The sequence below is a fragment of the Triturus cristatus genome, chromosome 1_2, assembly GCF_964204655.1.
Source record: "Triturus cristatus chromosome 1_2, aTriCri1.1, whole genome shotgun sequence".
NCBI lineage: Eukaryota > Metazoa > Chordata > Amphibia > Caudata > Salamandridae > Triturus > Triturus cristatus.
This window is the reverse complement of record NC_140580.1, coordinates 338,154,721-338,174,673: the sequence shown is the minus strand read 5'-3', so window position 1 is coordinate 338,174,673 and position 19,953 is coordinate 338,154,721. Positions and strand designations below refer to the sequence as shown.

General features: G+C 43.0%; 1 protein-coding gene across 1 annotated transcript in view; it reads left to right on the top strand.

The window, feature by feature from the left end:
* The first annotated feature begins 17,520 nt into the window (after positions 1–17,520).
* The window catches only part of LOC146867279 (guanylate cyclase activator 2B-like), a 77,534-nt gene continuing 75,101 nt past the window's right edge, over positions 17,521–19,953 (top strand). The window contains exon 1 of the mRNA XM_085614881.1: positions 17,521–17,921. Within this exon, the coding sequence (XP_085471007.1) occupies positions 17,838–17,921 (84 nt within the window). The 5' untranslated portion in view covers positions 17,521–17,837. The remainder of the gene's footprint in view (positions 17,922–19,953) is intronic.

The following is a 19,953-nucleotide window of genomic DNA, read 5'->3' as shown; positions in this document are numbered from 1 at the left end:
TGGTGAGTAGCTACATGGGTGTCTATATAGGTTATTAGTTGGTTTTTTGAGTATCAGTCTGAGTGTCTGCATGGTTCGGTGGGGGTATTACGTAGTGCATAGGTGCATGAATGAGTGACTCACTGTTTGTATGTGTTGAACACAGTATGTGTGCAGGACTGTATGGGTGGATGAGTGTGTGTATGGGTGTGTTAGTGAGTGAATGACTGTCTCAATAGTGTCTTTATGATTAACTACATATGTTTTAAACTAGTATATGTGACTATTGGTGTATATATGTGAGTATATGTGAGAGTGAGAGATTGAAAGAGTTCCTGTATGAATAAGTATGTGTTTCTATAAGTGATTGTTTAAAAGACTAAGTATGTGTAAGTTTCCGTAGAAGTAAGTGTGGTGGTGTGTGTATAACTGTATATGCAAGTAAATGTATGTTTGATTCTTTATTAGCATGAGTGACTATGTGTGTGAGTAACTATGGATGAGTGGCATTGTGTAACAGGATGTATAGGTGTATGAGTACATATGATGAGTGAGTACATGTATGAGTGACTGTATTGGACTGTTGGTGAATGAGTGGATGTGTATGTGGATCTTAGAATTACTGAAGAGGTTGTTGTAACTGGTATTGGTATGTCCATTGTTTTGAAAATTTTAGTCTCTATTTTTGAATGTGTGTATCAAAGGTTATATTAGGGTGAGAGGAGGTCTGCCACTCTATCACAAGGATGATGTCATCAGTGATGTCATCAGTGATGTCATTTGAGATGTCATCAGTGATGTCATGAGTGATGTCACTGACCATGTCATGAGTGATGTAATATGTGACGTCATCAGCAGTGCATTGCGGGCGCGCGAGTTATAGTTAGCTGAACTAACTATAACGGGGGAATTTCAATGGTTTTGTACAAGTGAAAAGTCCAGCTAACTATAACACCCCTGAAACCTATGGTTTTTTCAGTAAATTTCTGAGGTTTTTTAAATGCTAATTCCTAACTATAACGTGCCTGAAACCTATGGTTTTTTCTGTTAATTTCAAAGGTTTTTTAAATGCTAATTTCTAACTATGCCTACAGAGATAGGACATGTGAAGAAAGAAGAAAAAATGCACAGAAAGAAACAAAAGAAGTGCAGAAAGAAGCAACAGAAGTCCTCAAATACGAAGATAAGTGCAGGAAGAAGGATAACGTGCAGAAAGAACAAAAAGAAGAGCAGAAAGAAGCCTTGTTGCAAAATCATCCTGTACCCTCAACTTTTTCAGACGGATACTGGTGGTAACTGAGTCTGACTAACCAGTCCTAGAGCCAGTGCTATGTTAATAGACACTTAGAATACAGTGAAAACACCTACATACACTAGGGAACATTATGCGTTGGGGTCCCCCTGTGATTAGCCTTACCTCCTCTATAAGCCCCTAGTATATAATAGGGCATGGGGATTAAAACTACCTCTTAAAACAGGCCACAGGGCGTTTTTGCACACGTTAACTCAGGCCCCGTCCCCTCCTTTCACCATTGTGTAAACACGCCCTGTGTCCGTTTTTAGTTGGGAGATTAAGTTCATTTGAGTCCTGAGGGTCCCTAGGGTCCAACTAGCCCACTAGATACCTCCAGTAAGTGCCACAGAGCTGCGTTGCAGAGAGGTGTAAAAAGTGGCACGGCCTGGACCACCTCTCTGCAATGCAGCTCAGTGGCGCTTACTGGAAGCACTTGGTGGGCTAGTTAGCCCCCAGGGGCCCTCAGTATTGAAGGGAAATTATATCCCCAATTTAAAACGTGCCATGGTGCGTGTTTGCACACGTCACCTCAGGCCCCGTCCCCTCCCTTCACCACTGTGTAAACGCGCCCTGTGGCTGTTCTAAGTTGAGAGATTAAGTCCCCTTGAATCCTAAGGGTCCCTAGGGTCACACTAGACCACTAGGTACCTCCAGTAAGCGCCACAGAGCTGCGTTGCAGAGAGGTGTAAAAAGGGGCTTGGCCTCAGAACACCTGTCTGCAGCGCAGCTCCCTGGCGCATATTGGAGATGCCTGTTGGGGGCGCGTTTGCAGAGTGCTGCATGGAGGGGGCATGGTCCCCGGCACGATGCCAGTCTTTTATTTATTTTAATTTTTTAAGAAGGGGGGCTGTGTGGTTCCCCTTCTTATTCTAATTTATTGGCCCTGATGACCCCATCCCCCAGGGCCTGTCTCCTAATTATATTTTTTTGACCCCAATCCCCAGGGCCGGCCACTGTTTTTTATTATTTTAAAAAAATATATATTTATAGACACACCTAGGACATGCTGGACAAACCGTACGTACCTATCACCATGACGATTTGCGTGATATTCATTAAAAGGCGACTATGCATGCAATGAATCCACGTGGAATGTATTTACACCACTAGTGAAGCTCTGACATGTCTGATGCCCTACCGTGCCTAATCCCGGTAGACACCCTTGTCGTTTATTTATACAAACATGGGTAGCTATTGACGGGCACATTTAATACACATGCACACCAAGCCATTCAAAGGGGATTCGACAAAAATTCGACCAAAACTATTCAGGAAACCCCCCTCACGGTTAATAAAACACACATCCACTGCCGGATGTGTAATACTTTTTATTTTACTCTCTGGAAAGGGGACGAACATCACTTGAGAGTCACAGCGCGCTCCTGACAGAGCCCAATGCTGTGTTACACCCACCATTGCCTGCCGAGTGCCACACACCTCTGTGATGTATTCCACTAGCTAGTGCATATGCTATGACACTCTCTAGCCCATGTGCACTGTAACACCACCCCGTGAATATGTCATGCCACACTTGTCTTCGCACGGGTTATGTTGCCCCATCTAACGTGCCTTCCTCGATGCCTATGTTATAACGCACAGTGCTATGCCATACATATTACAATCTGGGATCCATATCTTTGTCACAGTGCATATGCAACGTTACACTCCCCAGCACATATTTTATATTACAACTTTATCCAAGTCCATGTCCCTATCCCATTTCCTTCCATGATTCAATGTACCATTCTTGCGAACATTTTGAACTTGGTAAGAGGGAGATTTTGAAAAAAAACTGGGGTATTGATTTTCCCCTTTGAGTTACATTGAAAAAGAGGATATTGTAGACAGGAGACAGATCAAATAAAGCCCATTTGAGCTTAAAAACATTGGACGTTTCCTGGCTGAATCGGGTCTGTTGGCATGTATGGTTGTACTACCATTGCCTCTTCCTTCTGCCCACAATGGTCTATTACATTGCCACAGCCTTGAAGGAGGGTAGATTTTGTATCACAGGGGGCCCCTGGCCCGTTCTGTCCACACCTGAAGTATGAGACCCTTGTCCTTGCCCTGCCAGCCGCATTTGTAGGCCGTATTAAATTGACCAGCGGGTCCTGTGTTGCTATATAATTATCCTGAGACATCCTTACCACTCAGCCAGCATAAAACCCCTGTGTAGGCCCTTCTGTTCAATATGTAGGCCTCTTTGTTAAATTGACCATAGCTCTGCAATTTTAGTGTATAGCAGTCTGAAGGCAGGTCTGCGAGGCCTTCTGCTCCAAACTAGTAGCCCCCACCCTACCCGAGTGCTCCGTGCTCGGTATCAAAGTTCAACATCCCCCTGAAGCTGTCGACATACAGTAGGCTGCATCCAGGACTGGTACTTGCTTCCTGGGCAGGTTTCCCGCTTTTAAGGAAGTGGCAACCGCAGAGCGTCAAGTTAGGAGAACTGAGGAGATTTTATACATGAATATATTGAATTCCTGTACAATACCCATTATTTTCTGCTTGCTCTATGGAACTTACGATAAGCGATTGGCCTGAGAGACTGACCTTTTCACCCAGTCCATTGTCAGCATTAAGTGGGTAAATGACGAAATGTCTGGTAAAATCTGCAGACGAAGCTTTTCGGTAGCATACGTAGGTAGATGTAGCGTGCAAAGGAGCCCACAAAATGATATAAAAAGGGAGCACCCACAGATATCGACGGACAACCTCGCCGTCTGTATGTAGGTTAACAGGCTGTGCAGGTTTTCCCCAAGAACTGGGAGCTCTTGTCTTCCTTTGCTTAAAATGTCTTGCTCGGCTTTACTTGAAGTATCTTATTCTATTTTACCTATATGAAATGTCATGTTATGTTTAACCATTGTTCTCTTTACTTTTGCATTTAAAAGATGTTGTATTGTAATTGCAGGAATGCTTGCTCTAAGAGTAAATGTGAGTGTCCCTAGGTAACATTTTCCTTGGTGTAACTTGTTTCTCATGATGCATTTATAGATGTGTTTTCTCTCTCTCTCTGTCAGTCCATTAATTGAGATACAGAGAATATCATGACAGCTGTATGATTATCTGGATTCTGTATTTTGTACTTTAGGTCTCTATTCTGCGGTTTCTTTGAAGTTGCATCTTCTCATTAAACTGCCATTGTATTCTGCCTCCAATTCCATGTCTCATATGTCTGTTTTCTTCATTTTTGGAGCAAGCGTTCCTAGGCACCCCGGCTCAAATTAAGGTGCCCCTTTTGTCCCTGACTCACTCTCCTGCTCAGTTCTGTGGTGGCTCCCGGGGCTCTGGGGACCGCCCCTAGCTTCCTTGACCCGTAATAGATCTTCCCTCCAACAGCCTCTCTTGCAAGTCCTGTATTGTTGGTTTGTTGCCCCTGCCCCCCTTTCCACTGCCCTCCATAGTCTGTTGTGCTTCCACGGCCCTTCCTGCCTGCTCAGTGTGGTTAAATTGTTGCCTTTGCACCCTCCTACCTGCCTTCAATTTTCAGAGTCCGTGCCCCTGGCCTCTGCCTCGCAACAGTATCCTAATGAACAACTAGATTGCTAACATTCTATATTTATTACAAAAGTGTGGAGCGCCTGACATCATCTTGATGTAATCAAAACTGTAATACCTAGAGCATTCCTTTAGAAATTACATATATGAGAGGGTCTTATTGGCATCAAAATTATGGTTAGTGCTCTAAAAGACTAAAAGAAGGACATATTTTCTGAGTTTTCAAATAGCGACAAAGCACTTTTAAATTATTTGTTATCTTTATGTTTTTTTATCTAGTTGACAACTTGATTAAATGTTGCACTTAGGGGAGAGGATGTGGTGTTACTTCCAGAACTGCAGACTTTGCAACTGGGGAACCAGGTTGAAGTTTCTGCTTCAGCTCGACATTCTGTGATTCTGGTCAAATCGCTTAGTCTCCCCATGTCTACAACCAAAATGAATTTGTTCTTGTGTGATGTAACCAATGCTCATGTAAAGCACTCCAATACCTGACAAGTCTGCACTATATAACACTGCAAAAACACAAAATAATAAGTGTTTTGCACACTTCTGTCATTGGGCTATATTTGGGCTATATCTGGGTGATTTTGGGCTACATTTGGGCTCTTTTGTCTCCGGTGGCCATCTTGGGAGATTTATTTGTTATGAAGTTTCCTAATTTCCTCATGTACTGCAGTCTCCTCAGTCGGAAATGCTTTCAGTTTTTTACTTTGATTCCATCATGAAGGTATTCAGATATGTCACACATTTGCCATGAATTCTGAATGTTAGCACTCTAGTTGCTCATTAGATCACTGTAGTAAAACTACTGCTCACCATGGAAGTCTGCTCCTGGTATTAAAAGTGCATGTTTCAGTCTGCATGTCAGAATTTTTTAATGAAATAGAAGAGGTTTTGAGAAGTCACTCAAAATGTGCCCTCATTTTCTTTCTTCAGCATTAATCATAATTTCTATGGCAAAATGAACCCCCTCATTGTGTTCCTTTTTAAATTAAATGTTTTAAGTGTTACCAGTTTATTCCAATCAAGATGGCTTCAGGTGTGCCATACTTTTGTCATAATGAAGACAGTAAGTGCTCTAGTTGTTTTTAAGAACATTCTTGGACATTCTGTCATTGGGCTATACTTGGGCTACATCTGGGTGATATTTGGGCTACATTTGGGCTCTTTTGTCTCTGGTGGCCATCTTGGGAGACTTATTTGTTATGACGTTTCCTAATTTCCTCATTTACTGCAGTCTCCTCAGTAGGAAATACTTTCAGTTTTTTACTTTGATTCCATCAAGAAGGCATTCAAATGTGTCACACATTTGCCATAAAATCAGAATGTTAGCACTCTTTTTGCTCATTAGATCACTGGAGTAAAGCTACTGCTCACCAGGGAAAACTGCTGCTGGTATTGAAAGTGCATGTTTCAGTCTGCATGCCAGGATTTGAGAAGTCACTCAAAATGTGCCCTAATTTTTCTTTATGCAGCACTAATCATACTTTTTATGGAAAAATGAACCACCTCATTTTGTTCCTTTTTAAATTAAATGTTTTAAGAGTTACCACTTTAATCCAAGCAAGATGGCTTCAGGTGTGCCATACATTTATCATAAGTAGGACGGTTAGCGCTCTAGTAGTTCTTTGGAACACTCTGGAAAGCTGCAGTAGAACACAAAGGAATCAACTGACAGTCTCTGCCCTTGTTGGATGTACATGTTTTACTGAGAATGTCAGACTTCATTCTCACATGACTGAGAAAGATAATGTGAATTTACAGAAAATAAGCTCTCAGTTTAGCTTATAGATCACCTTCCAAACCTCTGTGGTAAAAGCATGAGAAAATATTTTTCTCTCAATCATGATATCCCAGCAGAAGGCTTTTTCACATGGTGAAATCACCTTAGAACATACCACAATTCCTAAAATGAGTATGGTACCATCAACAAATGATTTATAATGTAACTAAAGTCTTAAAATCTTCTATTAACTGCAATGCTTTTTAATGAGGTGCTATCATGTATATTGGTCCCAAGATGGCTGCCAACACTTCTTGGATGAAGTGCTGACAGCCAATCAGATCTCAGGATGAGATGTGTGGTTAGGCTCCGCCCACATATATATATTGATTTAAATCCTATTTTCTCAGGAACTACTGAACAGATTTACACCAGACCTACAAAAGGCACTTCCTTGACCTGAGGACTACCTCTCTGCCAAATTTCAAGTAACTCTGTTCAGCCGTTCGGGCTGTAGCTGTGTCTAAAGGTCCTATGGAAAAATGTATGGGAAAAACGCGTTTTGGGACCCCCCTTTTGTCTCAGCCCCCGCTTGACGAATCCCCCCGAGACTTTCAGGGTAGGAGCGGAGCATAGCGCCCCACCTATTTTGAAAATTTTGCGAGGATTCATCGACCGGCGCCAAAGTTATTCCAAATAGAATGTTGCGGATTTCCTATGGAAACAGGGTCCTAACTATAACTATCTACTGGCGACTGCCAGTAGATAATATATATATATTCCTATGTCGGGGGTTGGAGCGTCAAGGGGACCGAAGGAAACTTGTGGATATTATTCCTGTCAGAAATGCCATTCCTAAAACAACGCGTCTTTTCCTGCAGTCTTCCCCTCGCAACCCGTCACTAGAAACACTGCTTTCTGGGACATGTAGTTGGTATGGGACCGCAGTGGCAGTGCGGTCACGTGACTTGGGGTGGTATTTTCCCTCCTATGAGGGTAAAGCAGGACACAAAAAGGCGGGGAAAGAGGCTAATTCAGTTAACAGCGGCGTCAGAAGGCTACAAAGCCGAAATGCATCATGCCTATGCTGTATACCATGAAAAGGCTTCCGTGGTTTCACCAATGTGGCCTCTTACCTTTTCTTCGTTGGAGGGGTGTTCTGCTTATGGACATTGTTCACGCTAGCCAGCGGCGTGAAAGAGCCCCGCTCTGTCAAGTGGCGGGAGTTTTGTTGGCATCAGCTGTTCCAGCTTGCTTTTGTGTTTCCGAGCGATCGGATTTACTCCTGCCCACCTCCGCAGTGGACAACGCCATGGATGCTGCCAGAAATGGCCCGTGATTACACGAGGAGCCAGGTGCACTGCCATTATGACTCACATCCTGCCAGATTCCTAAGTCAGGGGTTGGAGCGTCAAGGGGACCCAAGGGAACTTGTGGATATTATTCCTGTCTGAAATGCCATTCCTAAAACAACACGTCTTTTCCCTGCAGCCTTCCCCTTGCAACCCGTCACTAGAAACACTGCTTTCTGGGACATGTAGTTGGTATGTGACCGCAGTGCGGTCACGTGACTTGGGGGCGAATTCAGTTAACAGCGGCGTCAGAAGAAGGCTACAATGCCGAAATGCATCATGCCTATGCTGTATACCATTAAAAGGTTTCCATGGTTTCCCCAATGTGGCCTCTTACCTTTTCTTTGTTGGAGGGGTGTTCTGCTTGTGTATATATATATATATATATATATATATATATATATATATATATATATATATATATATATATGAAGAAATATTCCCCAATCTCCTATGATTGAAGAGCCGGCACTCGAAATCATGGGTATTCTCCCGTTTATTGCATGATTACAATCCACACACAGACACCACAGGGACGCGTTTCAGCAGTCTTGCTGCCTTTCTCAACCAGGTTGAGAAAGGCAGCAAGACTGCTGAAACGCGTCCCTGTGGTGTCCGTGTGTGGATTGTAATCATGCAATAAACGGGAGAATACCCATGATTTCGAGTGCCGGCTCTTCAATCATAGGAGATTGGGGAATATTTCTTCACATTTTCAGCGCTGGCGGCAGCACTATCTTTTGTGCACCACCAGCGATCAGGCAGCATATATATATATGTAAAATCATTGATTAATACATTAACTATGTTCTATTTAATTTTTGATCTATATGCTCAATTATTTTTGACATAAAAATATGCTAATTTTTTGTAAACTACCATTTTAGGCGCTTTTTATTTATTGTGCTGTTTAAAGTGTATATTAATTATTCTAATTATTTTTACCTATTTTTTTAATAATGATTTATTTTGAAAATATTTCTAGTTTTTATTTGTTGGTATGTTTGTATATTAGGGGAAATAGTGGATAGATTTGTCTTTAAAAACACTTAAATTTAGTTATTTATTAACTATTTTTTTTATTTGATAGATCTGTTACGATTTCCGGAGGGAGTCGAGGTTGTCATGTTCTGAGGTTGCACCTCAATTTGTAGCCCAGTAAGGATAGGGGTACAGATGGGGCATTGTACCCTGGAGATTGCTCCGGCTGTGGTGGTCCCAGAGTGGCTCAACTTCCCTAGTCGTAATAGGACGTTCGAGAGACCTCATTTAATAATGGCCTTTGTAGTAAATATGGAATGGACTGAAGGAGTGGGTTTAAAAGGGGGCATACATACTACTAAATGGGAGAGGTTTATGGATGAGTAAGAAGGGATTTAGAGAAGGTTAGAGAGGGGTTCATAGAGTGACCTGCACCCACCCACAAAAGAGTATGTCCAGTGCTATTCGCAATCTTCACTTCTACATCTATTACAGCCAAAAAGAGACCAAAATCAATAGTAAATTATTCTAACTCAGAGCTGAAGGAAGTCTATTGGGACAGAACATTCCTCTTCATGTCAAAGACAGGTATTCCTGCTCTGAGAGCCCAGCTTGACCCTTGAGTGGAACTCAAATTCAGATTTTTCATCATAGGCGAACTCGTATACACATGCATTAAAGGTGATGTGTAGATTTAATTTAAATAGTTTTTATTATATTTTATTGAAAGGTAATGTTACAATACTTTACGCATTTAAATCGTTTGTTAACATTAAATTATATGCAGTTATATTTTTACCTATTTAAAATAATTTAACTTAATTTGTTTTAAAATTATTTCCTATGGGGTTTTATTGTATGTCTTCCACTTCTATGGGATGGTGCTGCAGTACCAGTGTTTGTCCATGTGTGGTACTGCAACTTACTACAGCTCTAAGATTGGGTAATTTGCTACTGTCCTGTGTCCCTTATTGCTGTCGAAATCTATGAAATGCAGTTTGTGAATAGCAATGGACTTATTCTTTTGTGAGTGGATACACATTCCTCACTAAATCCCTCCCTAACCCACTCTAAACGCCTCATTACTTCTCACTAAATCCCTTCCATTTAGTAGTTTTAAACCTCTCCCATTTATTAGTAATGTTATCCCTTTTTCTAGCCACTCCCCTTGGCCTCTACCACGTTGAGTACAAGTAGTAAACTTACACTTGTTGGGAACTCTCCATAGAAAAACTAGGAGAGGTGGAGATTTGTTTTTGTGGGTTTGTGAGTACCATTATGTAGTACTTTAGTATTACAACTGTCGCACTAGTAAACATACTAAAAAATGCGGTTTGTGAATAGGTCCAATATACATTTTCTTTTTAATATAACAGATTTATTTTATGTTTCTGTCATTTTTGTGTGCTGTGTTGGGGGTGACTATTATAAATACATTTTATTTAATAAAATAAAAATAAAGTTGTAAAAGACTGATATATTTGTTTTTTAATGACTTGTAATTTGTTTGATTTGTGATATATTTAAAATGTTAAACTATGTATATTTATGAAATAGTTGTTAATGTTTTTTTTTATCTGTTATAGGTTGCATTTGAGCATCCAAAGTATGCACTTCCCTCATGTTTTTTAGACTAGAAAATAGAATAGTAAATCTGACCCTCCCATTGTATGCTCTTTCCCCAATGTTTGTTACAAGTTTTCAAGCTTCAAGAAAGTCATACAGGTACACAAACCTGAGCACTGACATAAAGATTAAGGGGAAGCAATGAGTATAACAGACCAAACAGAAGAAGCTACAAATCGGTTACATCAAATATAAACATGAATTAGCGAAAATCGAATACCACCCAAAGGTCTCCAAAATTTACAGTTCACATGGGGTTACACTTCATTATTTCTGATAGAAAACCGATGTCCAATAGCAAATTAATTCCTACAGCCCAAATTTAGTAACCTGGAAAGTCAGAAGACAAAGATATCAGCCTGCAGGAAAAGTCAAAAGAACTTTGAGGCCCTTTACAGACATTGAAGATTGACCTGCTGTGTACATACAAATGTGAAGGACCACATGGCATCCTTAACTGGGGCGATAAAATTAGAATCTTGAGAACTTTCTATCTATTTAAAGAATGAATACAAGTGACACCACACATATTGAGCTCTACCCATCCCTAGTTTAAGAACATATTGAAAGAAACATTCATTATATGAGCGGATCACTTCCAGTGTTCAATGCTTTGCCATCATAATTCACCATTAGAAGAAAGGATATCACAACAGAGGAAACTCCACTGCTCAGATATCCAGTTCTTCTGCGAGTTACACCTCAAGGTCACACGCCAAGTCGAAAATACCTAACCTGAACTGTTATGTTGAGAAGCATCGTTTAGATATGAACATACATTTAAATTAGTTTCATTGACTATAGCAGGTCTGCAAACACACATTGATTTAGTAGGGGAAGATTGCAACACAATAATGCACACTAGGGTGTCTGAATGGCACGCTATTTGTAGCAATTACAACCCTCAATGAAGCGCGTCCCAAATGTATACTGCGCCTCTGAACAAACATGTATTTCGGTGACCGTAAACGGTGAAAACTTTCAATATCAGGGATGACAGTCTCTCCCTGAACCACCGAGGCACAACCCTGATACGTTGCCACCTCTAAGGTCCCAATGCAAGCGGCCGCATGTACGCGTCTCGAGTAGGTGTTGGAGGTTGATTTAGCACCCGCTTGCTTAAAAAGCAATGTGTTTATGACTGTTCACACTAAATATTGTTATGGTATAATATATCAAGTGAATGTGGGGATAATTCCCCTTGAGGGAACACTACTACCTGTTTGGTTTTGTATTAGTAGGGGAAGACTAACGCCCCAATTATGATTTTGGAGGTCTCGCAGCATGCAGCCATGCCAGCGATCCACTGCAAGACCGCCAAAGGCATCCGTTCACCGCCCACCAGATTAGGAGTTTAATCCTGTTCAGGCACAGCAATGGAGGCACCAATGAACATTCCTGCGCTGCATGGATTGTGCAGTCTGTGCCATGCAGGAACTAGGGGTGCATGTATACAGGGGGGCACAACATGTGCCCCCCTGCATGCATACCCTGGCCCTGGGGCAACTGGGGGGGGCTTAGTTTCCTCACCACCACCCTTTACATGGCGAGCTCATTATTATTTATTTATTAAAATAAAAAGACATTTGTAAAAGACTGATATATTTGTTTTTTTTAAAGATTTATTGTAATTAGTTTGATTTGTAATACATTTAAAATATTAAACTATGTACATTTATGAAATAATTGGTAATGTTTATTTCATTTGTTATAGGTTGTATTTGAGCACCCGATGTATGCACTTCCCCCATGTTTGTTAGACTAGAAATACAATATTGAATCTGACCCTCACATTGTATGCACTTTCCCCAAAGTCTGTTACAAGTTTTGAAGCTTTAATTAGGTCACTCAGGTCCACAAACCAGAGCTCTGACATAAAGATTAAGGGAAACTGTCTGTTAGGCAGGACTAACGATGAAGCATTATTCATCCTTTTCTCGTGTATCCATTATATGGGCGGTTCATGTAGTGTTTAATCACACGCCGGCTCGTCGTGGCTGGAAGATACATTGTAGTGGTTGAAGGTGAGCAGATAGCCAAGCTTGCTGCATTGAAAGAATGCAGCTTCTGCTGCTTGGTTTAGCTGACTGATGCATTGTACATTGTTTTCAGGGCCTACTGTGATTTATGCGTGAACAGGCGGATGTGGAATTTGTTATCCAGAGAGAGTTTGGGGGATTTATTCAATATGCTGGGTCAGAAACACTCTCCATTTTTGTGTTTTGGGCTTTGAATTCATAAGAAATAGTTATCTTCATTCAGATGGAGTAATTGGGATATCTGGTCTTTTCGCAGAATTGTATTGATTGAATTTACCTATACAGACCATTTGACCTCAAATTATATTCCTAAAGTGAGCCTTTCATTCCACTAAGTAAGGTTTCCCAGCCCAAATGTTGGCCTAAATAGTAATAGCACATATGTTTGTATAGGTGAAATAATTCTGCCAAAGAATGAGGAGCCTACTGGCCTTTAATTTTTGTTGAAATTCTGAATGGTTCTTCCACACATGCATGATGGTCATTTCCAGGTGAGGCAGTACTTAATTTGAGCTGGTGATTTCCGGTGCTAAGCACCAGCACTTAATGATCAACACTTTTTCACGGTCCTGATGAATTGCCTCGATCTTCTTTGACATATTGATGGCAAGAACCATGTTGACCTACACCTGTATCTAGAGCCAACTTGGATCATTATATCGCCTCTGGCCTATACCTGTTTTTAGCATTACCGAGGGTTCCATATATTACATTTCTGCTTTGTCAACACCTCGAGTTCTTTTTAATCCACCACTCTACTCACTTACAACACTTCCACACAGCACCTCACACTTCGCTACGGCAGCTCAAAAGCCCAGTTGGGCATTGCTGCGCCGGCCCAACGAGGAGCTGCCCTATGATGAAGCATGACACCCCTTGGGGTGTGCGAGGGCCCTTGCTCCTGAATGATCAGATCCCCTGCCTTGCTCCTTCAGGCATCTCCGACCTCTTTCCACAATAGGAACAGCATACTTCTGTGTAGACATACATTCAAGGATAACTAGTCAAATCAAGAGTGAAAAGCCTGGTCTTTAAGGCTTTCCTGAACCTGAGCAAAGAGGTGGCCATTTTTAACTCTAAAGGCAGATGGTTTCAGTTTAGTGCTGTACAATGAACAAGGCACCTGTCGCCGCAGGTAGCCAGTCCAGAGGTTACTGGTCCTATTCTGCAACCCTGCCCAGGATCACATCTGGCTGAAGGTGACATCTCCCTGAAACCTTCTCCTCCTCCTCAAGTAGCTGTTCCTCAAGTCCAAGGGCGGCAGTGCAACAAACAATGACATAGTAATTGTCAAAAACGTGTTGTTTCTGTGATTACAGGGCGGAGAGGGTATTCCATTGCAATGGAGAGGGAGTGCGCTCGTAACCAATCTCTCAGTCCACCTACTCGGTTTGTTACTGGCTGGACCATCAGTAGACCAATGACTAAGCATACTCCGGCGCCATCACCGACATACTCCTCCAATGGCCTGACAGAGTATGAGCCTTCTGAGGTAAGCCATCCCAACATCCACACAATTTAGACCGTTTAGATGGCTTTTTTGTTGTTGTCCCTCACCGACTGGTAAAACATGGTGGTGAGGAACAGTAAAAATAAAAGAAATGTAAGAAAAAGTCCCTCATACCATAAGACAAAATTCCCATGATGTGGGTAGAATTAGGTTTTCTTATTTCAAAAGTAAACACTCGCTTTGGGAGTTTGTTTCTGAAAAAGGTAAAGCTTTCAAAAGTTTGGTGTAGGCATCCCTCAGCAATGATGGATGCACACCATGTTGTGACTGCAGTTCATAATGGCCCAAAGAGTTCACCCTTGTGTCGACTGTGAACTCTCAAATAGGTGGGCGGAGTAAAGGCATGGAGAGCGGGGTAAAGCCCTCTACCACATAGAAGTCCTTTACTCTGACCGCCAAATCCTAAATCGATTTCTTAATTACTTATGCTGCTGTCATGTATGTCACTGGTGGCTTGATTCACTGATTGTAGCTGAGGTCAGATGTGGCACGATTACTCTCAATAAGTCTCTCTCCTTTTGTATTGGTTGGTGTGTGTAAATAATTTTAATGCACTCTTTCTGCTGCATATCTTTTCTTTGGGTGACAGTGTTCGAGTGTTTGTATGTGTGCTGATATGCCATTTCCGTTTTTTGTTTTGTTGTGAATTACAGAAGTGTCATTCTTTTGTGTACTCTTTTTTATTTTTTTCAGCGTTTTTCAATAGGTATGCCTTGTGTTTTTTTTAATGTTGTTTTCATAACTCTGGCTGTGTTTGTCATACTATACCACTTAACCTATATTTCAATTGCTCTTTCCTTTCTCGTGACAGTGTCATTCCGGAATCTGTTGTTCCAGTGTACTTCCGTTGTGATTTCCCTGGGGGTACTGCATTTCCGGTATTTGCCTTCCAAGCTGGGCGGGACCAAAACGAGTCTGGTGATGTCTAGTACTACTTGAGAAGTACTAGGTGTTTCCTTTAGTTTGCATTACCCTGTCAGCGCCGTCCCTTCATTTTCAACTTGCCACACTCACTTTAGAAGAGATAATACCCATGTAAGGGTCCTTCACCCTGATCAAATCAACATGAATTCCTTGGTAATACATTTGTCCTTACTCCCATTATTGGCAACACACCCCACCCACACCACAACAGAATATGCATGCATAAATAAATACACAACACAACTTTTGTTTGGGAAAAATATTGCTGCAGGTTTATTCCATACAAAAGTATGCAATATGGTGGGTTATCTTACGGGCGATCCAAGGGCAGGCAGCTGTACCAACCTACGCTGCCCTGCCCGCCTGATGAGCCAAGCACTGTGGAGAATCCAATCAGCGCTACCCTTTTGGGGGTGATCCCCTTACTGGATCATGTGACACATTGGTCCCTTATTACTCACGCCCCTTTCAGGGCGGAGCGTAGCAAGGCAAGCCCCCGGTTGTTCAGGCACCCAACCGCCCGAAGGACTAACGGGGCGCCAACGTAATTATTCCAGGCCTCTCTGCTGAGGTTCCTGGGATTTGGCTCTGGCACCCCAATTGTGCTCTTGCAGAGGTACCGTTCTGTACCCATATGCTTCCAGATCGCCCTGTAACTCCGCCTGAAACGACAAAAGAAAACATTACAACGTTCTATGTACTTCGCCTGACATCCCCACGCCGGGTAAGCTGTAGGGTGGGAGACGGCGTGTCCGGCGCAAAGAGGACGCCAAGATGGCCGGGGGAGGCATAAATACCTCCCCACCTCCTCGGAGCACAGGAAGTGACGTGCCTCTCGCATCTGGTAAGGGGACTCCTCCTCGAGTCCCCCTTATTCGTGGAGGTGATGAAGTGCCCAAATGGGACTAAAGAGGCCGCCCGTTTAGGGTGCCCCCCTGCGGGGGTCCGCGGGCAGCCACAATTCCACTGGCTTCACAAAAAAAATATGAAGCATAATTCAGGCTCTACAGCGCTACGCATTTCTGAATGGAGTTTTATGAATACTAAATATTTCAAACATGTGTAAGGTGCACACATTCACACGGAGGACCATTTTGTGCTGTCCCACATTGGTTTGTGAATTGCGCCCCCGTTTCTGAGATCAAAACATGTTTGGACTTTTAAGGAGATGTTGAAGACATGGGCCGTAGGGTGATCGGATGCTGGCCTTGTCTGACTTGCGTGTCACAGCTATGGCTGATCAGTCGGTCACGTGTTACTCTGGCCCGGAAGCTGCCATTGTAACTGAGCGTTGGGCATCACCCGACACGAGCATGGGAGTGGATTGGGGCGCTGACGCCTGTTTATGATTTACACAGACGTTCTGGCTCGCTTATTTCTTTGAAAATATCTTGGAACTTAATCAAGCTTATGTTATACTTGGCCTCTCATTGGTGCAAGTGTAGGAAGAGAATACTGTGCCTTTCATAGTTTGCATAGGTTGCATACTTGTGGCTAAATCAACTCGATTACTGTTCCAGCGGACACCTCTCTTTTCTCTTATAAATGTATAGGGCTCGAGGTATGTATGTGCCTTGGCTTTATAAATAGTTTCAATTAATATATGTATACGTTGTTTTGATAATTTAAGCTGTATGTCGTCTCTCACAAACAACCGATGGGAAAACGGAGTAAGTAAGCTTGTTATGTCTGGCATTAGCCTAGATCTTTTGATCTTACAAAAATCCTATTTATAACGTATTAATTTATAAGGGCATTCACATAGCCCTCTTGATCCATTGGTATTTTATTGTGTCATTCACATGTTTCTTTTGTCCATTACATCGCACCCATTGGGGACTGGGATTGACGGCATTCTGCCTTTTACACAAGGGGCACATGCCCCCACAAAGTAATTCCCATAAATGCCAGGGGCTATGATAGCAATATGTGCTTTATTGGGACCAAAATATATTTTTGCTTTCAGACAATCTTTTTGTCTATGATGATGTGACCCTGGCAGCTTCCCCAAAAGTAAAGTTTAGCAAAAACCATGAATAAACAAGCATTGGCATAGCCAATAGGTCGCCTTTGGGACCTTATAAGTGTTTAACCATGCAACAGTTGCATAACTAAAAACTTATAAGGTCCCAAAAGCGAGACCTATTGGCTATCACGATCAAAAATCAAAGCGGCCGTGCGGCCGCGAAAGTGAAAGTAATCGCGGTAAAGCGCGGCGCGCGCGCCCGCGCACATGCACTGTAGCTCTAGGCTGGCCTGGTAGCACTTTTTGTAGCCCTCTCATGCGCTGGGTCAGGCGAGACCTAACAAAACCAGCACTGAAAAGCCAAAAAGGCTGGCCACCTTCGCCAGACCTATTGGCTTTGCCAGTGTTTGCTTCCATCGCCGTATGTTTCTGGTGCTGCATCTGTTATCATTTCACCAAATACAATCCTCTCATTATTGTGCCGGTCTTGGCAGGCAGCTGTTCGCCCGCGGGTATCCTGTTGGAGACACTCACTCATCAGTACCTCCGGGCACGCCAGTGATAAGGATCGAAGAGCCAGTATTCCCGCCCAGCAGATACTGCACTGATACGGGTGGCGATGACACCCATGTCCATTTGTTTAGGAGATAGCTCTATGTTGCCTATGTCAGTGTACAGATTAATACATTACCAAGTAAGAGCATCCTGGCTATAACCGTTCGCATCCGACTTTGGTGGAAGCACAGAGCTGTCTTTCAAAGAAGGAGCGCGCGATACAAGAAACGCCAGGCACGAGGCTCGAGACTTCAGCCAAGCACGAGGCTCGGCTCGAGACTCCAGCCAGGCACGAGGATCAGCTGAACACAGAGACGACGTACAACATCGACGAGGGCCGCACCACGGACATACAAGGGCATACATTGAGAGTGGGCGTTCGAGAAAATGTCGGCCCTGAACTACATCACACTGTCGGTGCTACTTGCCCTCATAGTACCTGCGCATGGCTCGAAGGACATCTACATTAAGGTATGCTCTACTGACACCCCACGTCAGTGTTGCTAGGAGTGCGGCGGGTACTCTCTTCAGAAAGCCCAGCTTGCATTTCTAAAAAAATATGCGGTCTGATATGCGGTCCGTCATGACTTTGATTATGATGTTTGATGATTCCGTTGACTTATCATAGTTATGTAACTGCATTCAATCTTCTGATTTACGTTATATTGTTTTGTTATGTGTATAGTGTCCAGGCTGAGTTAGTATGTATGGCCTCCTAGCACTTTTGGCTGTTAGGGCGTGTCTCATTTTAGGAGTCAGGGAGTTCCCATCAGTGGCATAATTCAAAATGATGCCCCCCTCCCTGCAGAAGAGACCCCTGACATTCTCATGGCTTTCGCGTGTCCATAGGCCTTGGGCTGAATGGAAGCACCAGGAAAAGTAGTGGTGTGTGGGTGGGAGCCTGCATCCCGCCTATAGTTCACATTACAGGTCAGAATCTGAGCCATCCTTTGACGATATGTTCTGGTTATTGTATTGAGGATAGTCTCTTGTTAGTTGCGTTTTCATGTTCAATGAGCTGAGGGTTTGTGATTTTTGTGTCTATAGTTCTGCCAGGGCATTTACGACTTTTCTTCCGTATTATGAAACACCTTAGGATTAAATGTACGTTTTTTAAGTTTCTGTCCTCCATTCATCCCTGTTTTTGTCTTACTACATATGTGTTATAACTGGGGGTCTCTAGTGGGCTGATGCAGTTGCCTTATTCCAAATAGGGACCCTTGCTTCTAGTCAGGGAAAGGAGGGACACCTTCTTTGATAACCCCTGCTCACCCCCTGGTAGCTTGGCACGAGCAGCCAGACTTATCTTCAAGGCAATGTGTAAAGCATTTGAAACCACGCTCCCAGTGACACAGTTATAACACTACAAATGGACCCCACACTGATTTATGAAAATAGCGGTATCTTTATCAAGAAGAAAAATACGGTAAGACCACACAATATAAATCCAACATATGCGTATTTCGTAATATATCACTTTGCCGGTTATTAGGCCAACAAACACTTGTAAGTTCTTGTGTTATTATTGAGCAGTTCACGATGTTCAAATGCAGTCCTAATGCAATGTTATGCAGTTCCTATTATCAGACTAATGCAGTTCGTAATGCAAGAATAATGCAATCCTCAATGCAAGTAATCAGGCAGTTCGTAATGCAAGAATAATGCAATCCTCAATGCACGTAAACAGGCAGTTCGTAATGCAAGTATAACACAATCCTTAATGCAAGTAATAAGGCAGTTCGTAATGCAAGAATAATGCAATCCTCAATGTACGTAACCAGGCAGTTTGTAATGCGAGAATAATGCAATCCTCAATGCACGTAATCAGGAAGTTCGTAATGCAAGTATGACGCACTCCTTAATGCAAGTAATAAGGCAGTTTGTAATGCGAATAATAATTTAATCCTCAATGCACGTAATGAGGCAGTTCGTAATGCAGGAATAATCCAATCCCTAATGCAAGTATTAAGGCAGTTCGTAATGCCGGAATAATACCAGGCCAATCAACGTGATTAGCGCGGACACCACTAGGCCCCAACCACAGATAACAGTCCTAAACGTCCGAGGGCGGCCCCAGGGCTGCTGGGCAAGTCCAGGCCGCTCGAAGACTCAGCGCGTCTAACGCGATGCAGCGGGAGAGAGATGGGAGCAATCCTGTACTCCTCCTGCACGCCTCTCCAGGCCACACACGCTTGCGGCTCCCGACCGGAGTCCAAGCCTTACCTGGGGGATGCACTGCCTCGCTCTCTCTCTCTCTTCCCGCTCGTCGGACATCCAGCTGGGCGCTTCCGATGACGACGCAGCTCCGATGCAAGGCGAAGCTGTAGCCGGACAGGTAGCGACGCTGCCTTCTCCGTTGCTGATGATCTTGGGCAGATTCCTTTTGCGAACAACGATCACGATTACCACACAACTTCCTTAGCTTTACAAAATCCTTCAGCACGTTGTGGCTCGGGCCAGCGGCGGCGTTCTTGATCCGCAGCCCCCGTTATGATGGAGGTTC